Source organism: Trachymyrmex septentrionalis, unplaced genomic scaffold (assembly GCF_001594115.1).
Source record: "Trachymyrmex septentrionalis isolate Tsep2-gDNA-1 unplaced genomic scaffold, Tsep1.0 scaffold17, whole genome shotgun sequence".
NCBI lineage: Eukaryota > Metazoa > Arthropoda > Insecta > Hymenoptera > Formicidae > Trachymyrmex > Trachymyrmex septentrionalis.
In genome coordinates, this window is record NW_017304864.1 from 197,004 (window position 1) to 216,053 (window position 19,050).

The 19,050-nt window shown below is 32.9% G+C and overlaps 3 protein-coding genes across 8 annotated transcripts in view; 1 reads left to right on the plus strand and 2 right to left on the minus strand.

Annotated features, from left to right (window-relative positions):
- LOC108746413 (clathrin interactor 1) overlaps nucleotides 1–11,925 on the minus strand; it is a 14,149-nt gene extending 2,224 nt beyond the window's left edge. Inside the window, exons 1-9 of one of the 4 annotated variants that reach the window (XM_018483173.1) lie at nucleotides 11,644–11,925; nucleotides 8,759–8,838; nucleotides 8,546–8,667; nucleotides 7,981–8,357; nucleotides 7,661–7,871; nucleotides 7,018–7,543; nucleotides 6,755–6,895; nucleotides 2,768–2,998; nucleotides 1,231–2,523 (exon numbers count right to left, since the gene is read on the minus strand). In XM_018483173.1, the coding sequence (XP_018338675.1) occupies nucleotides 2,435–2,523; nucleotides 2,768–2,998; nucleotides 6,755–6,895; nucleotides 7,018–7,543; nucleotides 7,661–7,871; nucleotides 7,981–8,357; nucleotides 8,546–8,667; nucleotides 8,759–8,838; nucleotides 11,644–11,684 (1,818 nt within the window). In that variant the 5' untranslated portion in view covers nucleotides 11,685–11,925 and the 3' untranslated portion in view covers nucleotides 1,231–2,434. Of the gene's footprint in view, nucleotides 1–1,230; nucleotides 2,527–2,767; nucleotides 2,999–3,547; nucleotides 6,412–6,754; nucleotides 6,896–7,017; nucleotides 7,544–7,660; nucleotides 7,872–7,980; nucleotides 8,358–8,545; nucleotides 8,668–8,758; nucleotides 8,839–11,643 lie in introns of those variants that run through there. The other 3 variants (XM_018483172.1, XM_018483175.1, XM_018483171.1) reach the window with 3 other exon arrangements.
- Nucleotides 11,926–12,582: 657 nt separating this feature from the next.
- LOC108746382 (rho GTPase-activating protein 19-like) lies at nucleotides 12,583–16,227 on the plus strand. Of its 3 annotated transcripts, none has more exons than XM_018483116.1 (7): nucleotides 12,583–12,756; nucleotides 12,994–13,163; nucleotides 13,234–13,443; nucleotides 13,520–13,896; nucleotides 13,970–14,329; nucleotides 14,451–15,179; nucleotides 15,316–16,227. In XM_018483116.1, the coding sequence occupies exons 1-7, from the start codon at nucleotides 12,632–12,634 to the stop codon at nucleotides 16,045–16,047; spliced, it is 2,703 nt and encodes a 900-aa protein (XP_018338618.1). In that variant the 5' UTR covers nucleotides 12,583–12,631; the 3' UTR covers nucleotides 16,048–16,227. The 3 variants fall into 3 exon arrangements, with proteins under 3 accessions (XP_018338618.1, XP_018338619.1, XP_018338620.1); XM_018483117.1 differs by having other exon boundaries at nucleotides 12,997–13,163; XM_018483118.1 differs by lacking the exon at nucleotides 14,451–15,179.
- A 1,072-nt stretch (nucleotides 16,228–17,299) lies between these two features.
- On the minus strand, nucleotides 17,300–18,458 carry LOC108746396 (U6 snRNA-associated Sm-like protein LSm1). The gene is made up of 3 exons (XM_018483136.1): nucleotides 18,257–18,458; nucleotides 17,673–17,857; nucleotides 17,300–17,573 (listed from the first exon to the last, which is right to left on the minus strand). Exons 1-3 carry the CDS (start codon nucleotides 18,312–18,314, stop codon nucleotides 17,400–17,402), a joined length of 417 nt encoding a protein of 138 aa, XP_018338638.1. The 5' UTR covers nucleotides 18,315–18,458; the 3' UTR covers nucleotides 17,300–17,399.
- Nucleotides 18,459–19,050: the final 592 nt, after the last annotated feature.

Sequence of the window (19,050 nt, forward strand, 5' to 3'; positions counted from 1 at the left end):
ACACAATAAAACATTTATACAAAATGTATTAAGGATTTCGTTGCTATAAATTTTATCTGAATTTCAATTTTCAAGTTTTTTTTTAAATATTTTATAAAATGAAAATTTGGAGAAAATATAATGGTATCAATTCAATTAATCTTAAATATCATAAACAATATTATCGCGCGTAAATAATAAGCTACAACAATAAGCTACAAATGAAGAATAATAATTTATATTGCGCAAAGTATTGCAGAATTCGCCAGTTATAAGAAAATTTCAATAGGTGCACTCTCGCGATTTGTGTTAACTTGTTTTACAAAGGGTTTTATAACACTAAACTATACATGCACCCCCGTAATAACACTTAATAATCGGTTGATGATTCTATGCATTGAATTGACTAAAACTTTTCTCTTTTTATATATTTGTACAATATATTTTCATATTTGAAAAATATATCTCCCTGCCTATGTTGTTAAACATCTTGCCTCATATAAAATGCTCAAATAATGGAAAATGTAAAGGATTTGCCTTTACATAATTCAGTCTCTGGTACTCGCGGGAAAGTTTCTCTCTAGCATATGATCTGTTGGAGTCAACTTTATAGGGCAAAATTAAACAATTGGATAACTATTCGACACGATACTTTTTTCTATGTAATTATACAGAATGGCTTCTATTATATCAATTGCTTCTGAGATCTTCAATATCTCGTAACATTAAACTACATTGTATACTTTGTGTAGAAATAGATAATAAAAACCATTCTTATAACATGTATATAACGTGTCCAGCTTTGCCACTGACTTTAAAAGTTGTTCAACTTGTAAATTTTTGCCTGCTTATTGCTGTTAAAAATCGAAAGATAAATGCCAAGCACCTTTCTCTCTTTTTTTTTATCAATATATATACATCTGATGCATACATAATTTTGATAATGTAAATTCTTTATCGTAATAGAAGATTTATGCGACATGTAACTTAAAATATCTTAATATCATGCAGCAAAGATAAACTAAATTAAAAATAACAACGTGAACAGTGATGTGAATGGGATTACATACATGTATAACACAATAATGATATATTAATTGCTGCTTAGAATTAACTACAATGTGATGATAATTCCATAAACATTTATGTTGAAGGATATGCATTATTTCATTGTTAGTAAGATGTAATCAAATGCTAACGATTTTTTGTCGCTCAATTTACGATATAATATCATATGTAATAATAATTTCTTTTAATTCATATTAAAATTACGCAATTAGTAAATTCTTAAATTCATATTGGATTGTAATCACGTATGAATTGATGTTGAATCGTACACAACGGTTTTCCTACACATTTTGTGCTAGATTCAATTCAATTCAGTTTTTCACAATAAAAGAAATGCTAAAATATATTTTCCTATCTATACATTTCTTTCTACGAAAGAGAATTAATAATTGTAATTTCTCCTGCCGTAATAATTGTAAGAGGGAAGCACTTAATAATATCCACTAATGATTCATTTTTTCCTCACGCAATTCCTATGCTGCCGTCATTTTTACATACACGTTTTTAATACTAGTGTAATGGTTATTTTTCATATAATCTATTTTAATTATAAAAGCATCAACTTTTTCACGCATTGTGTCCATGTTCCAGACAATGTACACATGATGAGAAGTGAATGCTAATTAGATAATGCTCTTCCGAGTTTTTTTTTTTTCATAATATGTATATATTTTTATGATACATTTTATCTATAAGGCATAATCCCAATTCTTCCAAGATTAATATACATTATGTATAAAATACACATACGGCAATAATTCCTGCCAAATTTGTTCCCGCATAACACACAAGTAGTATAATGCATATTACAGAAGTTACACGCATTTTTTTGCAAGTTACAGGAATGCTGCTTGTCGTCGCCTTTACATTAATTATTGGTTTAGACTTAGACTGTATCAAGCTGCCTCGCAATAATCAGGAAAAATGATTGATTTGCTTGTATGTTATTTGTTATTATTGTATAGTATTTTTTTACTAGATATCGTTTTTTATATTTATGTATATATATAAATACCAATTGTTAAGAATTTGTATCGTAGTATCGAGATACTTCTTATATAAATAAAAATTACAAAATACCGACATGCTTCAATTTATCCTTTCGAATTGTCTTCTGAACACACGTCTTTGACATACAATGTCTCCTAAAACACGTTATGCCTAGAGCACGTTATGCTTGAACGCTAATAGAAAATATTTCGCTATATATAATCGTTTAACATTGAACCCTGTATAAACTGGAGCCCAGGCGGAAAATGTTGGCGGAAAGATTTATTATCGTTAATTTCAATCAATTGAAATAAATAGTGACACGTTTCTGCGTAAAGCTTAAATTTTTGCATATTGTGTCTCAAGACTTTGTGTTCTAGACTGAACATGTAATCCTTTATTGGAATGCAGGAAAGAACGATGCATTAGGTTGCTGCTGCTGATTCTGTGGTAGAGATTGCACCGGTGACATATATCCCATTCCTGCTGCTATAGGCATACACAATTTTATTCTTACTCATTCATACTCCAGCAGTTAAGAATGAGACGGTGTTCAGACTATAATAGCTCTCTAATTTAAAAATCACTTAAGATTAACAGAGACAATTGCGTTTTATCGAACGTAACGCTATCTCAGTTTATCAATCAGAAAACAATTTTATCAATACAGTACTTAATAGAAAAGCGACCCTATAGCAATCTGCAAACAGATCGTTAAGAAATTACTTACGTCCTATTTTGATCTGATGTTGTGGGCTGTTGCTAGCCAATTGGTTCATCGTCGGTGCTGGGCCAGTTTGTTTTGTTTTACTACCCATTATGTTATCGAGGTCGATATTCAATCCCGAACCAGCCCAAGTCGAACCGACTTGCGTAGAAGACGTCGTATTAGATGTTTGATTTCTAGTATTGATGGTTGTAGGTGGAAGAAGATTCGTGACGGGCGACAATCCGACCGATCCTAAATATGACACTAATTTTAATTTATAGCATGCATTGTAGTTGTTATCTCATATCTGTATAAGAATCTACAAGTACATATAAATTTTTTTATGTTCCAATATATACATAAAAACAGTTTAATATTATAATATTAAAATTTATAATAGAAAATAGATTTATTTTATTTGATGCTATATATTGATAAAGCATTTGAATTAATTAAACATTGTCCTACAAAGCAATTATTTTTATCGCATAAGTCATATATGTGTTAAATATTTTATTTCACTTCATGAAAAATGAAATGCTTTCAATGTTTTTAATTTTGGAAAACACTAATAACATAATATATTACATAATTTTTATATATAGACAGGTTATCAACTAAAAATTACACTGATAACAGTTTTCTTGTATTTAAATTACACACATAATCCATTTCTGTAATTTTCACAAACAGAAAAAAGAAAAATTAATTCTAAAAACAAAATATATTCTGCGTGAAAATGTATTACATACATATAGTTATATAAATGATTGTAATACTGTAAAAATGAAAAGTTCTATGTAACAATATTATATAATGATTGATTGAAATCTTCAATCAATCTACACGCTTAAAAGTAGAGCTTATAATCAAATTGATGAAGGCTAACACTTTCGCGTTTAAAGCCCTGCAATTTGCATCGTGTTCGCCGTTAACGACGTTCTGTGATAATAGAAGCCATTCTCTTATTTCCATCAAGGGTTCAGACAATTCGTCGATGATAGCATCCTTCGGCACTGCAATAAGTACAGATCCGATATTTTCTGTAACGGCTAATCTCACAGTCGCTTCATCGTGATTCCTCACTGTCCACAGAAGCTCTAATATTTCTTTGCCCATCTTTGATGCCAGTGAACAATTTTGCGCCGCTAACATTATGGCAGATAACGTTTTCAGGAAACGTAATAATAAAATATTTTCCTGATCCGAATAAATTCTTAAGCCATTAAGCTTAAGGATATCACGACGGCCAAAGCCGTGCAGAAGCGGATAGAAAAATGCAGATGCTACATTTCCAAAGTGATTAATATGTAATTTAAGAGATTTAGAGTTATGTGCAAATCGTCTCGTACGCGACGCAATTCTTTTATCGATAATTTCTTGCCAATTCATAGATTGATCTTCCGACGCTTCTAAATCAATGTCGAAGTCTTCGTTGTACCACACTTGTTGCCTTTTATTTTCTTGTGTATCGATAAAAAATGATATGCGACTTGGAATTCGTTTCTTTTTAATCGCCGTATCTACGGTAACGTCGGTGTTATCTGCATCTTTGATATCTATTTTTGATAACTGCCTAGCAGATTCGGCCAATATATCCAGGAACAATAAGCGATGACTCAGTGAGTACTTGCCAGTGTCTTCATAGAACTCTTTACAAAGAAACTCGGCGCATTCTTTCGGACGCACAGTTACAATCGCTACGCAACATTTAAAAATCACAAGTTCAAAATTCTCCATGTAAGACTGTTGCTTCAACGTGACGAGAAGCTGTAAGAGTTCTATCGCGAAAGATACATCGTCGTTCGATAGCTGTGTTAATATTAATTCTTCGCAGACCAGCAAGGATTCAGAAAAAACATCGGGATTGGAAAAAGTACGTTCGTCCGTTAAATTATCACGCAAATCCCGTAAGTACATCGGACGTACCTTACTGGGCGGTTTGTCGTTATTCATATCGTAAGGGACTAAGTCGTCGTCACTATCCAGATCCGAATCGTCATTGGCATTTGATTTTGTCTGTTGATTCGTTTCATTCTTCTTCGTTAGATTATCTTTTATTGCGCTGGTTTTCGACAGGTGTGTGTTCTCTTCAATTTTTTCGTTTAACAGATTTTTAACGGCGGGTAAAATATCGCAATCAACGCCTAATTCATAGATCTTCCTGCTACTCATAGAATCGAAAACAATGTTTCCAATTGTTATATCATCGCCTCGTTCATATTGCTCTTTTACATGTACAATCGTTGCAAGCGTATTTAGATCCTTTAGAGATTGAAGTAATTCTAATACTTGCGCAGGCATGGTATCGTATTCGAACTTTAATTTCGGTACATTTTCGGTATTACATAAAGAATTTATGCAAATCTCGGCCACTATCATGCCCATCGCTCTTAAAGTTATGTTTGTACACTCGAGATGAATAGATACTCCGGAAAGCAACAGTTTTTGGCACTGATCTCTTTCAGTACGACTTAAAAGATCTTTACAAGTTTTTACAGATAGAACAATCAACTTCGTAATGTATTTGTGCTGTTCTACAGATACGTGATTCAAAATACTTCTATCCCTCCAAATTTCTAAAAGTTTAATAAGTAATTCTAATAAAATATTATTTTCACTCGAAAAAGATGATAGATAAGAAACCAGGTTTATAAGAAGTTTCTCGTCCTCGTAATAACGCATTAAAGGAATTTTGGTTGTTAAAATATATTTCCAATTCGGTTCCATTATTAAATTTCCGAAAATGGGACGTACGCCGAGTTTAGAATCACAATGCTTCAAGAACAAAACAGCTATGTATTCAATGGCGGCTGAATCCAATTCGCGAAATATATCTTCGACTAGACATCGCTCGTTCTTTTTGTTTTCGAGATACCATTCTTCTACAATGTCGACAAAGAATGTAAAATCGCATGGTTTCAAGCTAACTACGATCTTGCTAATTAAAACTGAGAGTACAGATGTTCTTAGTTTAATATCATATCTATATAATTCATTAATAAACGATATTGCACAACATATGTGAAAACAAAGTATTTTCACATAAACTTGTGGCATGTAAGACTTAGGCGTGTTTAATTGCAGTTTATTTGATACACGACTAGGCAAGGAGATCAAAATTTGTATTGTATTTTGCAAAGTTTGATCAAGTTCTTCCTTCTGCATGTGAGATCGCACTTCGTTTCTACATGCGTCCAATATCCCCGAAAATATCGCTTCGCTCTTTAATAAATTGTTCAATAACATTGAAATAACATGAGTTTTCTTCTCATCCTTAGACTCATTTAAAGTAGTAATTAAAGCTCTTAAAGCTTCCGATAACATGAAGATCGTTGCACCGTCGATGATTATTAATTTTTCGATCAAGGGATCCAGGCCATCTTCACTTAATGGCCAATCACGATCAAATTTACTGATTATCTCTTCCAAAATTCTTCCATACAATATAGCATCCACTTTCGTATCAAAATCAATACCACTGTATTTTTGAGGAGTAACAGATCCTGGTAAAAATCTGATGTAGTTCGAAATGGACGATCTTATTCTCTCCAAATCAGTGGAACTTTTAATATCGCACATGGTACATAATACTTCCAATAATTGATTGGCGGCATTATTGGAGACATTCTCGATTGATACGTCGCTTTCTTCGTATTTACAGGCTGCAAGGAAAGACTATCTTGTGGGAATACATTAGCTTCAAACTCCGAGAATATATATTTCACGCAAGGATTTCTTTCAAACGCATGCAATGGCGATTTAAAATTCTTATATTTACTATATATCTATAATAATTAATATATAATTAATAATATTAGAGCAATTTAGAAATATTTCAATACAATTTAATTTCGGGATCTGTACAATATATGCACCTTATGATGAAAATATTATGTATGTTATATATAATTTATAGTTATAATGAAATATTGTTAATAAAACTTGAGCTAATCGCTAATTAAAGAAATTAATCAAACTACGCTTCTTAACTGCGTATATACTCACCTGCGTAATTGCCGGTAGGTGTGTTGTTTATTCCCATGAAAATGTTCGAATTATTCGAGCTGTTTATTCGTCCATCAGGTAACCTCATGGTTGGGGCATTCAAACTATCCAAGTCCGATAAGAGATCCGTATTTGACGTCACTAAAAGAAATAATACGAAATTATTTTCAATAATAAATTATATGTAAAAATTCACACCATCATTTATTAAATTAAGCTTTAAATTTCTGTGTGATTATTTTTACAATCTAATGATCCCTTACCTGTATTGTTATTTGTGATTTGATTATTGAGACCTTGTGGTGATAAAGTATCAAATAAATCATTAGACGTCTTTTGGATAGCGGGGGTTGCAGTAAATGCCGTTGTGCCCGCCGTTTGCATTGTATTGGCATACATTGTATTACTATTATTCATATTATTCACTGTCGGATTATTCATAGTTGGTATTGTTACACCCATTAGATTAATTTGCGATTGAGGCTGACTTGGAGTATTAGATATAGTAACATTATTAAAGGCAGACGTGAAATCGGCGAACTCATCATTACTATCTTTCGTCTTAACCGTCGCGGAATTATTAAACGCACTAGTAAAATCGCCAAAATCTGCGTTTGCATTTTGCGGTTGAGCAAATGATTGAGTATTCGCTCGTGGATTGAAATCATCATCGTCTAGTCTATTATTATCATTTTGTGATTCAAAAATGTCATTTAATATATCATTTTTGGTCTTCTGTTGATTTTTCGGCGATGATAAACTACTATTTTGTTGTACCGATGCACTATTCTGTAAACGAAAGGACACGCGCGTACAAATTAATTTATAATTATCAGGTATATAGTTACATGTTTAATTATACATCATAGAGACAATAGCAAAATAAAACTTATTTCTTGAACTTACATTAGATTGCTCTTTTCCATAATTCGCTGCTGCTCCAAGATCTACTTTTTTGATAGTTCTTGTTGTCCGCGCGGGGGATGTATTTGTAGAAGGTATTGATGTTTGAGCAGATTTACCAATTTGATTTATATTATCCAACGTATCTCTATATTCTCTTCCACTTTTCTTTGGGCTAGTATCATTATCCGAGTCTTCTCTTTCGCCATCGTCACTACAATATAAAAACGTAAAAATTAGATAAAGAAAAAAATTTCCTCCAACTAGTACATTTCTTTTTAAATTTTTACATACAATAAGAGACGCAAATATTAGACGAATACCTGTTATTCGCATCCTCAAATCCTTTTCCGCGATTGTCCCAATCATTATATGTCTCTACGCCAGATTTGTTCCACTTAGGATTGTCCATCCATCTGTCACCACCCCCAAATCTCATTCCCATCGCTTCGCTCGATAAACCAACGTATTTATCTTTATTTTTCTTAGCCTTTTTCCTTTCCTCCCTAAGTTTATCATCGTCTTGAATAAAATCAATTAATTCCCTAACTTTATGTCTAATGTTTATTCCTTGATCTTTCCCGAATTCATCGATGCAGGTATAATTTTCTAAAGACCTGAGATCATAGATGTGCTCGCGTGATGATGTGACGACCCGTTCCGAGCCATTACGAACTAAGTAATTAAGGAGAAGCAATGACTGTGAAAAAATAAAAATTAATGAAATAAGCTAATAAAATATGAAAAGTAAAACGCATTTATATTCATGAGCATTTCGTTCATTATTTTATATAACGATCCTGCCTTCAATATCTTCCATATATAAAGTAAATTGTTTTTTTTTTTCTTAAATGTGATGCAATAATTGCAAGAAAAACGATCGCATACCTTGTACGTTCGTCGCCAATTTCGTTTATTCTCTTGCAACATCCTTTTCCAGAGCATGGACATCACTTCTGGAAATTGCTCGTACGTGAATGTGGCCTGAGCCAGTTCTTGCATCATTGCCCCTTAAAAAGTAATGCATCTCGTATAATTAATTTACAGGTGTTTCACGTAAAAAGTAACATGAAACTATATTGCCGGAAGCACAGATCGTACCTGTGGGACCCCATGCATCGTCATTAGTTGCCTCCCGAACTTTGGCCTCTGTTTCCGTATAATTCATTACGACATTGGTCCTACAAATGCAGTATTTCATTGTAATGTATTTTCGCATGTGCAAATGTGACGTGTGCAAAATCATAAATTATCCGTTATTAAAGATATGTAATAACGTTATATTATACTCGTCATATCACGAATTACTCAGTAATGATTCTCGCAAAAAAAAAAGAAAGAAAAACCGATAAAGCCGTGTAATATCTATCGCATACACATGGAACGAAACTGTATCATATATATCTTTGATCGCAGTTAGCTTTTACAGCTGGATCACGCAAATACGAAAAGATTACAATGATGCTCTTCCTATTATTAACGTTACACTCTTTATGAAGAATAATTAAGTATAGATATAGTAACAATCTCCCCTCCCTCTCTTTTTGCCTACCTAGTTTGGTTTGCGAACACAGCATAGCGACGTGCAAAGCGCATTCATGCGAGAACAAAAGTGCACAGAGCCGTGAATTACGTAAATAATTACAGTTTAAAGCCATTATGTAGCTTTGCGAGTACCTCATGCGGCTTACTATGTCGGTTCGTAATTAGAGATTAATTTTTATCAAGTTTATGAGTTCGCAAATTAATGTAATCAACTACTCGCGAACTTAATTAATTTATTAAAATTATTAATTCAATGCAACGCTGTAACTATATCGACCGCATGTCATTTTAGATGATTATAATTAAGTACGAGATTGTAAAATATGTCTATATTACAAGTTAATATAAACATTTTTCGCAAAATTCCATACTCAATCATATTTATCAATTTAAAAATAAGTTAATAAAATTAATTATTAATTTATTTTATTAATATAATATCAATATAATTATAATTATTAATTTATTACAGAGTTGTCATAAATTCCTAATTGCCTCTAAAATTCCATAACTTTTCTTTGATTTCTAGATAAAATTTCATGATTTTTCCTGACATTCGACAATACTTTGAAATTTTGTATTTTCGTCTTGACTTGAAAACCGTTAAATATTTTGTTGAGAGATCAATTTAACATAGAAATGTAAATTACTATTAATGTTGCTAACACTGTTTGCATTTATAATCGTTAAGTTAATAATATTCTAAAACTACATAAGTGTACGTGTGATGTACGTATAAAAAATAATTCTAGGCTTTAAACTTCTTTAAAGAAGTTAGAATTAATTTTTTTTTAATTTTGAAAAATTCCTTGACTTTCCCTGATTTTCAGTTTTATGACAACCTGTTAATCTTTTGACATTCCAAAAAAAAATATTTTATTTCCAAATTTTATCCGAAGAATGTAATTGTTAAATAAAAAAATTACCAATTATTAATTATTATTTCAAAGATATTAATAATTACTCATTGTCAGTATCAATGCATTACATCTAGTATAAAACTTTAAGACTCATATTTTCTTTATTACTTTTTATAATATCGCTTTCAACAAATACATAAAATAAAAATATAACTAGAAATTCAGCATTGCTTTTGTATTAAAATACAGAATATAGAAATAAAACGCAAGGATAAATTTACAAATTTATATTTTTGTACAGAGAAATTGTATTATTTTTAGTAAATAAATCGTCAGAGTAGTCATTTAATTTTGATAACTAAATAACATTTTAACTTTCAAATAAATATACAAAATACACACACACACACACACACACACACACACACACACACATGTATATATATAAAGATTCAGTTTTGCTTTTATATTAAAAGATAGGATACAGAGAAACGAAATTTTACAAGAATAAACTTAAATTGTTAATATTTCCATTTAAGTAAGTCGACGAAATAGCCGTGTAAATTTAATAACTAAATAATAATACATTTATCAGATCTTATCTTTATAAATATTGGCAAAAGCTAGTAACGACGGTCTTCATACTCTTAAAGTCGATACGAAGAATGGAAGGATATGAAAGAGTATACGAGTCGAAGACTTTTGTAATTCTAAACGAGTATTCAATCACAAATGATAAGAATCGGAATGTCATATGGCGTGAATAAATTTCTCTATAGATCTCGCATGCTTGAGGCAATAAATGAATTTACTTCATCAATCGTGTCATTCAGCGGGAAGTGAAGCAAACTGAAATAAGCTAGCGAATTCTGCTTTCGAAATCTCGAAAATAAAAAGAAAATTTAAAGAAAATTTTCGGCGAAAAGATATGCATGAAACGCATGAAAAATAAGATATTAAAGTGGCGCGAATTTTTAAAAAACCAATTTCTCCCGCATTTTTCTCTACGTTAATTTTTAGATTCTTAGCGAGGAGTTTACTCTCCGATCCTATTTAAACGTCGAATGCAAAGAAAATAATTAGAAAAGCGAGGAAAGGAATAGGTTCCGAAAATCGGGGAGGAGCAGAGAATTTCGCGAAGAGCATAAAATAAATACATGCCCATCGGAGGAAAATAGCTGGGGAGAGGAAGAGGGGGAGACTCATGCCATCCGTCATCAATTCTATGATTACTTTCGCATCGTTTATCGCGGATCTCCTTATCGAATTTCAAGGTCGCGCCATAAAATTATCTCCGCGTCGTTCCTGTTTTACGAGTCTCTCCCTCCTCCCCTCTCGCTCCGAGGATTTTCGAATGTAACGTCATCCGTTCTCACTCGTGATACGTAACGCGCGTGACACGTTCTCGAGGACGAGCCTCGCAGAGCGTGTCGTGCACGATTTTTCAACTCGTACAATCGCATCGGGGACCATGGAATTGAAAGTGTGAGAAGCCGAGAAAAAGTACAGAAATGTGCCTGAGAAACAGAGGCAAGGCGAGGTTAGAGACAAGATATCTCGGGAGGGTTAGCGTGGACTTACGCCTTGTCCATCAGCTCCCGCACTTTCCACATGTTCATCATGTTGCTGATGTCACTGCACGGCGGCTTACTCGCGAACGATCGTAACCCTCGACACGCGGGTACTCTCTTGACAAGATCGTTATCGGCGGTACGTTCGCTGAACGTTCACCAGATGTTTTCCGAAGCATCTGATAACCACGACGGCCGAACGGAACGTCACCAGGCGGTAGCCATGTTATCCCTTCCACGTTTGCATACACCTCGCCGTGGTCACAGGTGTCTCCCGTGATCGCGCCACAAATGGCCACAAACTTCTATGTACTACTAGAGGGTGTGTCGGTGCGATTCAGTTAACAGAGTCTGTTCGAGTTGCTTGAAATCTTTAATAATAGGCCTGTTCTGTTTTAGCTGAACTTTTGCACTAAGTTCATCTTTTTTCCTTTTCTCTTCAGGAGAAAAGACGAAGAAGAAATATACAGAAATCTATGAAATTAAAGGACTCCGCATAATAAAAGAAATAGAGAACAGAGAATAAGAATTTCAACCTATCAGAAACTGTGTATTCCACAATACATGATTTTGCCTGTTCCCTGTTCTTTTTATTGTGCGAAGCCCCTAACAGATTACTGTTATTCCTCATTGATTCCTCATTGATTCCTCATGCAGCAACTGCCAGAGAATTCAATAATCTCTGGATAAAGCCAAATTTCTAGAGAGCGGTGATACATCAGTCAGTTTCTAATATTTTTTTTTTACTGCTTTACCAATGAGATTATTATTATTTTAAATTAGTCAATGTTAAATTAGCGATGTGGACAAATGATATATACCCAAATTTCTAACGTACTGCGGTGCTGCGCATAGCCTTAAAATTCCCTAGATGGTCTTCTCGATTCGCAATTAATTTTTTTGAGTGTTATGACCGTCAACGTGTGGTATCACTACCGTTTGCCGGATTCAACATGTAGGAGCGCGTTTAAATTGCTCGTTCTTCCATATACACAACGATGGCAGATTTTAACGACGGGGTGGATGGAAAGTTGGCTTTTAGAATGCGAAAAGTCAATCCCGAGCAATTTCACACGCTCGTAAAAATGCATTTGTCCTTCGAACTGGATCTTAACACGGAAGAGTAAGTGATACCGTTGCGCACGGCTACCCATGTTTCTTGCATGATTAGTATACCGTTGACACTAACAAACAAGATCTAATTTTCATTTTTTATTTTGCCTGCTTTATTGATAACAGCTACGACAATTAGCTTATTAATCGTAATTTATAAATTATTCTCTATTATGACAAAATCTTCATTATAAGTGTAATCGAATTGTATAATGTGCTGATAATATCTTGATCGATCCTTCTTTAGCAGTGACGGTATTACTGAGAAAGCAAGATTGAAGAAGTGGGGTCTTCTAAGCTTCACCAAAAAATCCAAATCTTCAGTCAATTTAGAAAAAGGTACAGAAGGTGTTATGTTATCTGAGGATGGTATAAATCATTTGACGCAGTTGATAGATTATCTGTCTAAGGAACAAAGTAAGTAAATATGTTAGATAATAGAAAATTCAAGAATGGAATTAAATATAGCTTTCTTTTTATCCTATAGACATCATACAAGAAGGAATATTCCGACGGACTGGAAAATTAACAAGACAGCAGGATTTAAAAACAGCTATGTCTCAAGGTGTATTTTTAGATCTTAATGATGGTAGATTTAGTGTACACGATTGTGCCTCTGTATTAAAAACCTTTCTGGCAGAACTGTCCGAACCACTCTTGACGGATTTACATTATCCAGCGCATTGCCAGATTGCTGGTAATACAAACAAAGCGTATAATTTTACTTATAATATATAGAACATATTTACTATGATCTTATAAATTACTTGCAGAATTGTGCAGCTTGGATGCAAAATCAAATGATGCAAGACTATTGAGTTCCTTACAATTGCTGTTGCTGCTTTTGCCACCTCCTAACAGAATTTTACTGAAAGCTATTGTTACCTTATTGAACAAGACGGCAAGTTATGAACATAGTAACAAAATGAACAGTGACACGCTAGCCACTCTCTTTACACCTCACTTATTGTGTCCACGAAAACTGACACCTGAAGCTTTGCATATCAATTCTCAGAATCTGTCGTGTCTAGTTGCATTTATGATTAGGAAAAGTACGGAATTGTTTGAGATTCCACCGAAATTGGCTACAGATATAAGAGCATATTGGGTGGAACAAGAAAGAAAATTGCTGAGCCCTAAGAAGACTGATGTAAGTTTCAAATTTAAAATGATACTCTGCCTTATCTTTGCGCAATATGATAAAAAAAGATTTACGATTACAGTTAAACGAGTCAATACCAGATGCAACTAGTACAGCCCATACTGTATTCAGCTTTGTCGATCGTAAATTAACAGCGAAGGCTAATTCCACGCAAGATACGCAGGCAGCTTTGGCTCAACTATACGCTCATATACAAGCCATGCCAGAATCTGCCAAAAAGCGGCGACTTGTAAAACAATTTAACAAGGAAAATGGACAAGGTACACCCAGGCACGTAAAGAATTGCAAAACCAAAAGTCTTGGAGATTCCATTAAGAAACACATCTTTCAAAAGAAAATCCTAAGCCACAAGAAATTCGTTGACATTAATATCGGATGCAATATCACTAGATCGAGCAGTGAAGAAAATATATTGTCAACGGTTAGTTTCCTTATAATCTTTGTCTTTCTATGGAATATTTTTTGTTATACATTCATTTGTTTGTGTATAAAAATAGCACGTTTATTACTTTTATCTATTTTTCTTTGCATGTCCTGTATAGAAGTTAGAAGATTCATTTCTTCCGGCAAGAGCGGTTTTTAGCAAATCAAATGATGAACTTAGCATGGAAAACTGTGATACAACTAATAATGATCTTTTACATGCCAAACACACAAATAGTATAGATAGCATTAAGAATGAAACTTTGACAAGTTGTAGAACAAAAAAGATAATATCAATCGATGAATCTACAGATACGAAAGATGAGTTAGATGGAAAAAACACACATGATACAAAACAGGACTTGGGTTCTGTCGAACTTAGTTTGAGTTCAAGTTTACAAGAAATTAATGTAATGATTGATGAGGATAGTCACTCTGACACTGATAAACTAACACGACCACTTAGTGAGCCACCTGACTTGTACTCCACTCATAATAATTTAATGGACAATAGTAAATTCATGCGGCGAAACTCAGAATCCGTCCTCACATCTGTTGCAACATCAAATGTAAAAAACTTTCCTTCAAAAACTTATATCTCGAATGTAAAATCGTCCAAAACTACTTTGAATGTTGAATCGCACGCTGAAAATGCATGTACATATAATTTACAGTCTCCGATAGTAAAAAACAGATTCAGGAATGTGTACGCCGTTCATACTTCGACGCCATCAAGCTTATTACGAAGCTTGGCAACTAACGACTATATCTTGACCCCTATTACTAACAATGATAGAAGCATGAGTCCGATTACGCAAAGCGCAACAAAGATGACGAAAGCCATGCAGGTACATAAATTGAAACTAACATATTTCTATATAAAATATATATATGTAATTTAAAAATACTAAAATATTGAAGTAAATGTCAAATTAAAATTGTAATATAAACCTAAAAATACATCAATTTTTTAATTTGTAATAGGAAACTATGATGACTCCACGCTCCAGGAAGCCTGTAATGATTGTTTCAACTTCAAATTTATGCAATCTCGTCACTGGCAGCAATAGTTGCGATTTACGTGGACCCAATCTAGATATGGTTAGTACAATAAATAATTGCGCTTCCATTTTAGAGGAATCTCAGACATACAGCAGTACAGACAATGCGTTAGCTTATACAAAAGATGTCGAGAATAAAGAAAATAACAGATTAGACACGCTCGAGAAACATAGCTGTATACAATCTGTTGCAAACTGTTGCGCCTGTACGCAACAAAGTTCAATGTCCATAACGAGCACGTTCAGGGAATATCTGTTGTCAAGAAGTGTATTAACCGCCAGTCCTGTCGATCTCAGTTTTACATCGCGGACAGGAGACTTCGAGCAATCGGAATCCGATTTGAATATATTAAATGACGATACTTTGTCTGATAGTTTACTATGTTGCTTGGACGGTAATCAACCAGAATCTGACACTTCCGGCATTGCGTCTGGCAGCACGAATAGTGCAAATAATTCCACTGAGAAAACAGAGGAATTGTCTTCTCCGAGAAAACGAGGGACTAGCTTACAACGAAATGATTCTAAAAAATCCGCGAGAGAAAGTGTGGTCAAGAACACAAGAAGCGAAGAGTGCAAACATAAATTGCTCGACGAGTCGACATTAAAGCCAACAAAAAGCTTGAAAGATAGCTTTCAAGAGACATCATTTTAAGCTATCCATACAAATTATTTAATTATTAGTATAGTAATATATCGTTAAGTTTAAATAGATTTCTCTGTACGTTGTATACTAAGGCTAAGGAGAGTTGCCAATTAATTTAAGTTTATCAGTACGACTTTTTATACAGAGAGTTTCACATAATTGGACAGAGCTATTTATTTAAGGCAACTTGAATAGGAAAAATGTCAGAAGGAAAATGAAACGATTTTAGATACTTCATATTTTTACGTTACTTTCATACATTTTTGTATACAAGTGCTATTATAAAGTACAGTTGCGCTTAAAGTAAAATTCCATATTTTTAGGTACACTAATGCAGTTTCCTGCTTTATAAAAAATTATTATAAAGTTATGTTTATATATATATATGTATAAATCGTTAATTTAGAAATTTATTTTTTCTGATTTCAAAGTTACCTATCAGATATTCATGATAATTTTTAGACATAACTTTATAATAGGTTTTTTGTAGAGAAGGAAAAATTGCATTGATTAATGCATTCAAGAATATGAAATTTTATTTAAAAAAAATGCGACTGCATTTTGTAACACACAAAAATATGAAAATAATACAGAAATGTGAAGCATCCAAAATCATTTTATTTTATCTTATAATATTTTTGCTATCTCCGTTTTCAAATTACAGTTTTGTTTAATTGCGTGGAGTATCCTATATATAATTTTGTCTCGAATATAAATTTATTATCCAACAATAACTGGATTATTTATTCCATTTACGTGAAAATTAAATCGTTATTAACTGTGCATACGATGCAAGATATTTAAAAGAATCTTATTTTTCTTTTGTGACAATGTTAATAAAGACGTTTGTAAAAGCTGTGTATTGCTATAAAATGCAACAAAATATTTTTCTAGTTCATTTTGTAATCATCAAATTGCACAATACATAACGATACGCTTTGATATATCAAGTGTAATTATTACCTTTATCTTAAATAAATAATTTATGCAATGCAAAATTTAGAATAAATATTTATAAGTAAAATAACCTATATAAGAAACTCCCATAATATAGCATTTAATTATGATTTTATATGAGAATTTGAGTATCTTAACATTATTCAAAATTAATCTATATTATATGCTATTTATACCTATATTATATGCTATTTGTAAAAATCATATAAATCTAACTAATATGCATTATCTTTTTTCTTAAAATACAAGACTGATAGTTTTTCAGAGATATTACGACTTTATAAACAACATTACAGATGGTTGGCAAGTAACATGCTATTGTAAATCTCATAATAGTTATATTTAATTAACGTAAATTAATTAGGTAAATTTTTTTGATACAAAAAAATATGTGCATTTGTGCATCAGTACATATCATCATGACTTAAATCTGGTATATACGCAAAACCTCGCTCTTTCAGAGCTTTGTTTATTCGCTTTTTCTGCTCCTGCTTAGACTCTTGTTCGCGCCTCTGAGCATCCAAAATTTCATCCACTGTCACCTTTTTCAACGGCAATACTTTTTCCTTCTCTATATCCTGTAATATGGATATATTCGTTAATTGAACATTGCATAGAATTATTAGTGTTTATTAACAGAATTATAACAAATATCTCTCTGTTTATGTAACGCTTACTATTTCTCCTAAAAGCACAACATTCTCCCCTCTTACTATGAAAATACCTCTCGGAATGTCACCATACTCTTGACCAACATGAATTCTTTCAATGGTACTTTGAAGTACTATATTAGCAAATTGATCGACACTTTTAAGATAGCCAATTAACGTTCTGCCATCTCTCAATAAAACCATAAGTTTTTCTAAACAAGAAGTAAATGTCATAATTGAAATGTATTGATATATACGTTTAGAACATACGTTAAGAACATAAATTTTTCAAATTTCAGACATATCATGACTTTGTTACATTCAATAGATTTACACACATTTTGTTCATAATTTAACAAGTTTTATTGTGTTGAAGAATATAATTATTAATGCAATTAATGAATTATATATTATTATAATTATTAATGTAATAAAAATTATTAATTTGTGTTAGTCTGTAATACGTTCATTAGATAGGTTGCAAGGTATGACCAAGTGACAATGACAGAAGGACGAAATATCATAAAATATAGTAAGAACCGGTGCGTGAGTGTACACATCACAATAGCGTGAGTGTCACAAATCACATAAGACATCAGACCGATACGTACTTTCAAGTTCCTCAAGTAGCGATGCCGTCCCCGGTGGCAACTCATTAGTTTCATTCATTTCACCTGATTAAACGAAATTAACAAACGAATCAAATCACGAAAACACTTGCAATGGTTATTTATTTATTTATTTTTCTGTTAAATAATACTCCGCTTATTACATCAACAAAATCATTTGCCTAAACATTTTTTGTCGCGCTACGAGACTTGTGAAATAGAGAACTAATTGACGATGCAACAAGAATACCGGTAACAACGCTTGCGCTTTTATCTTCACTCAATCAATAAATGAAACTGTTTTATCGAAGTGTCTTCGAACGTTTATGTTACAGACTGCAGATGGCGATCATGTCATGTTATATTTCGCGGTAAAAGCGCGGCGGGCGAGGAGTGAAGAATGAATATCGTTTTCGCATCATCGCGTGCGGCCCTGCAAGCTTTTAATTCGAATAAATCCGAGTTGACGAGGAGTTGGGCCTTTTAACATTCCAACGATAACCGCGTGAGTTAGAAAACACTCTTGGCCGTTTCCCTTCGTTATTTCTCTCCAGTTTAGACTGACTTCCACGCTCGTCGGCTAACTCGAAGGAACCAGTCGCTTCACATCACCGATATTCACGTACGTAAATTGCAATTTTAATCGATCTCTATTTATATCGGCCTAAATAATGGCAGCGATTCTTGTTTTATTTGCATACGATTTTATTTATTTCTATTTAAATGTGTGTGTGTGTGTGTGTGTGTGTGTGTGTGTGTGTGTGTGTGTGTGTGTGTGTGTGTGTGTGTGTGTGTGT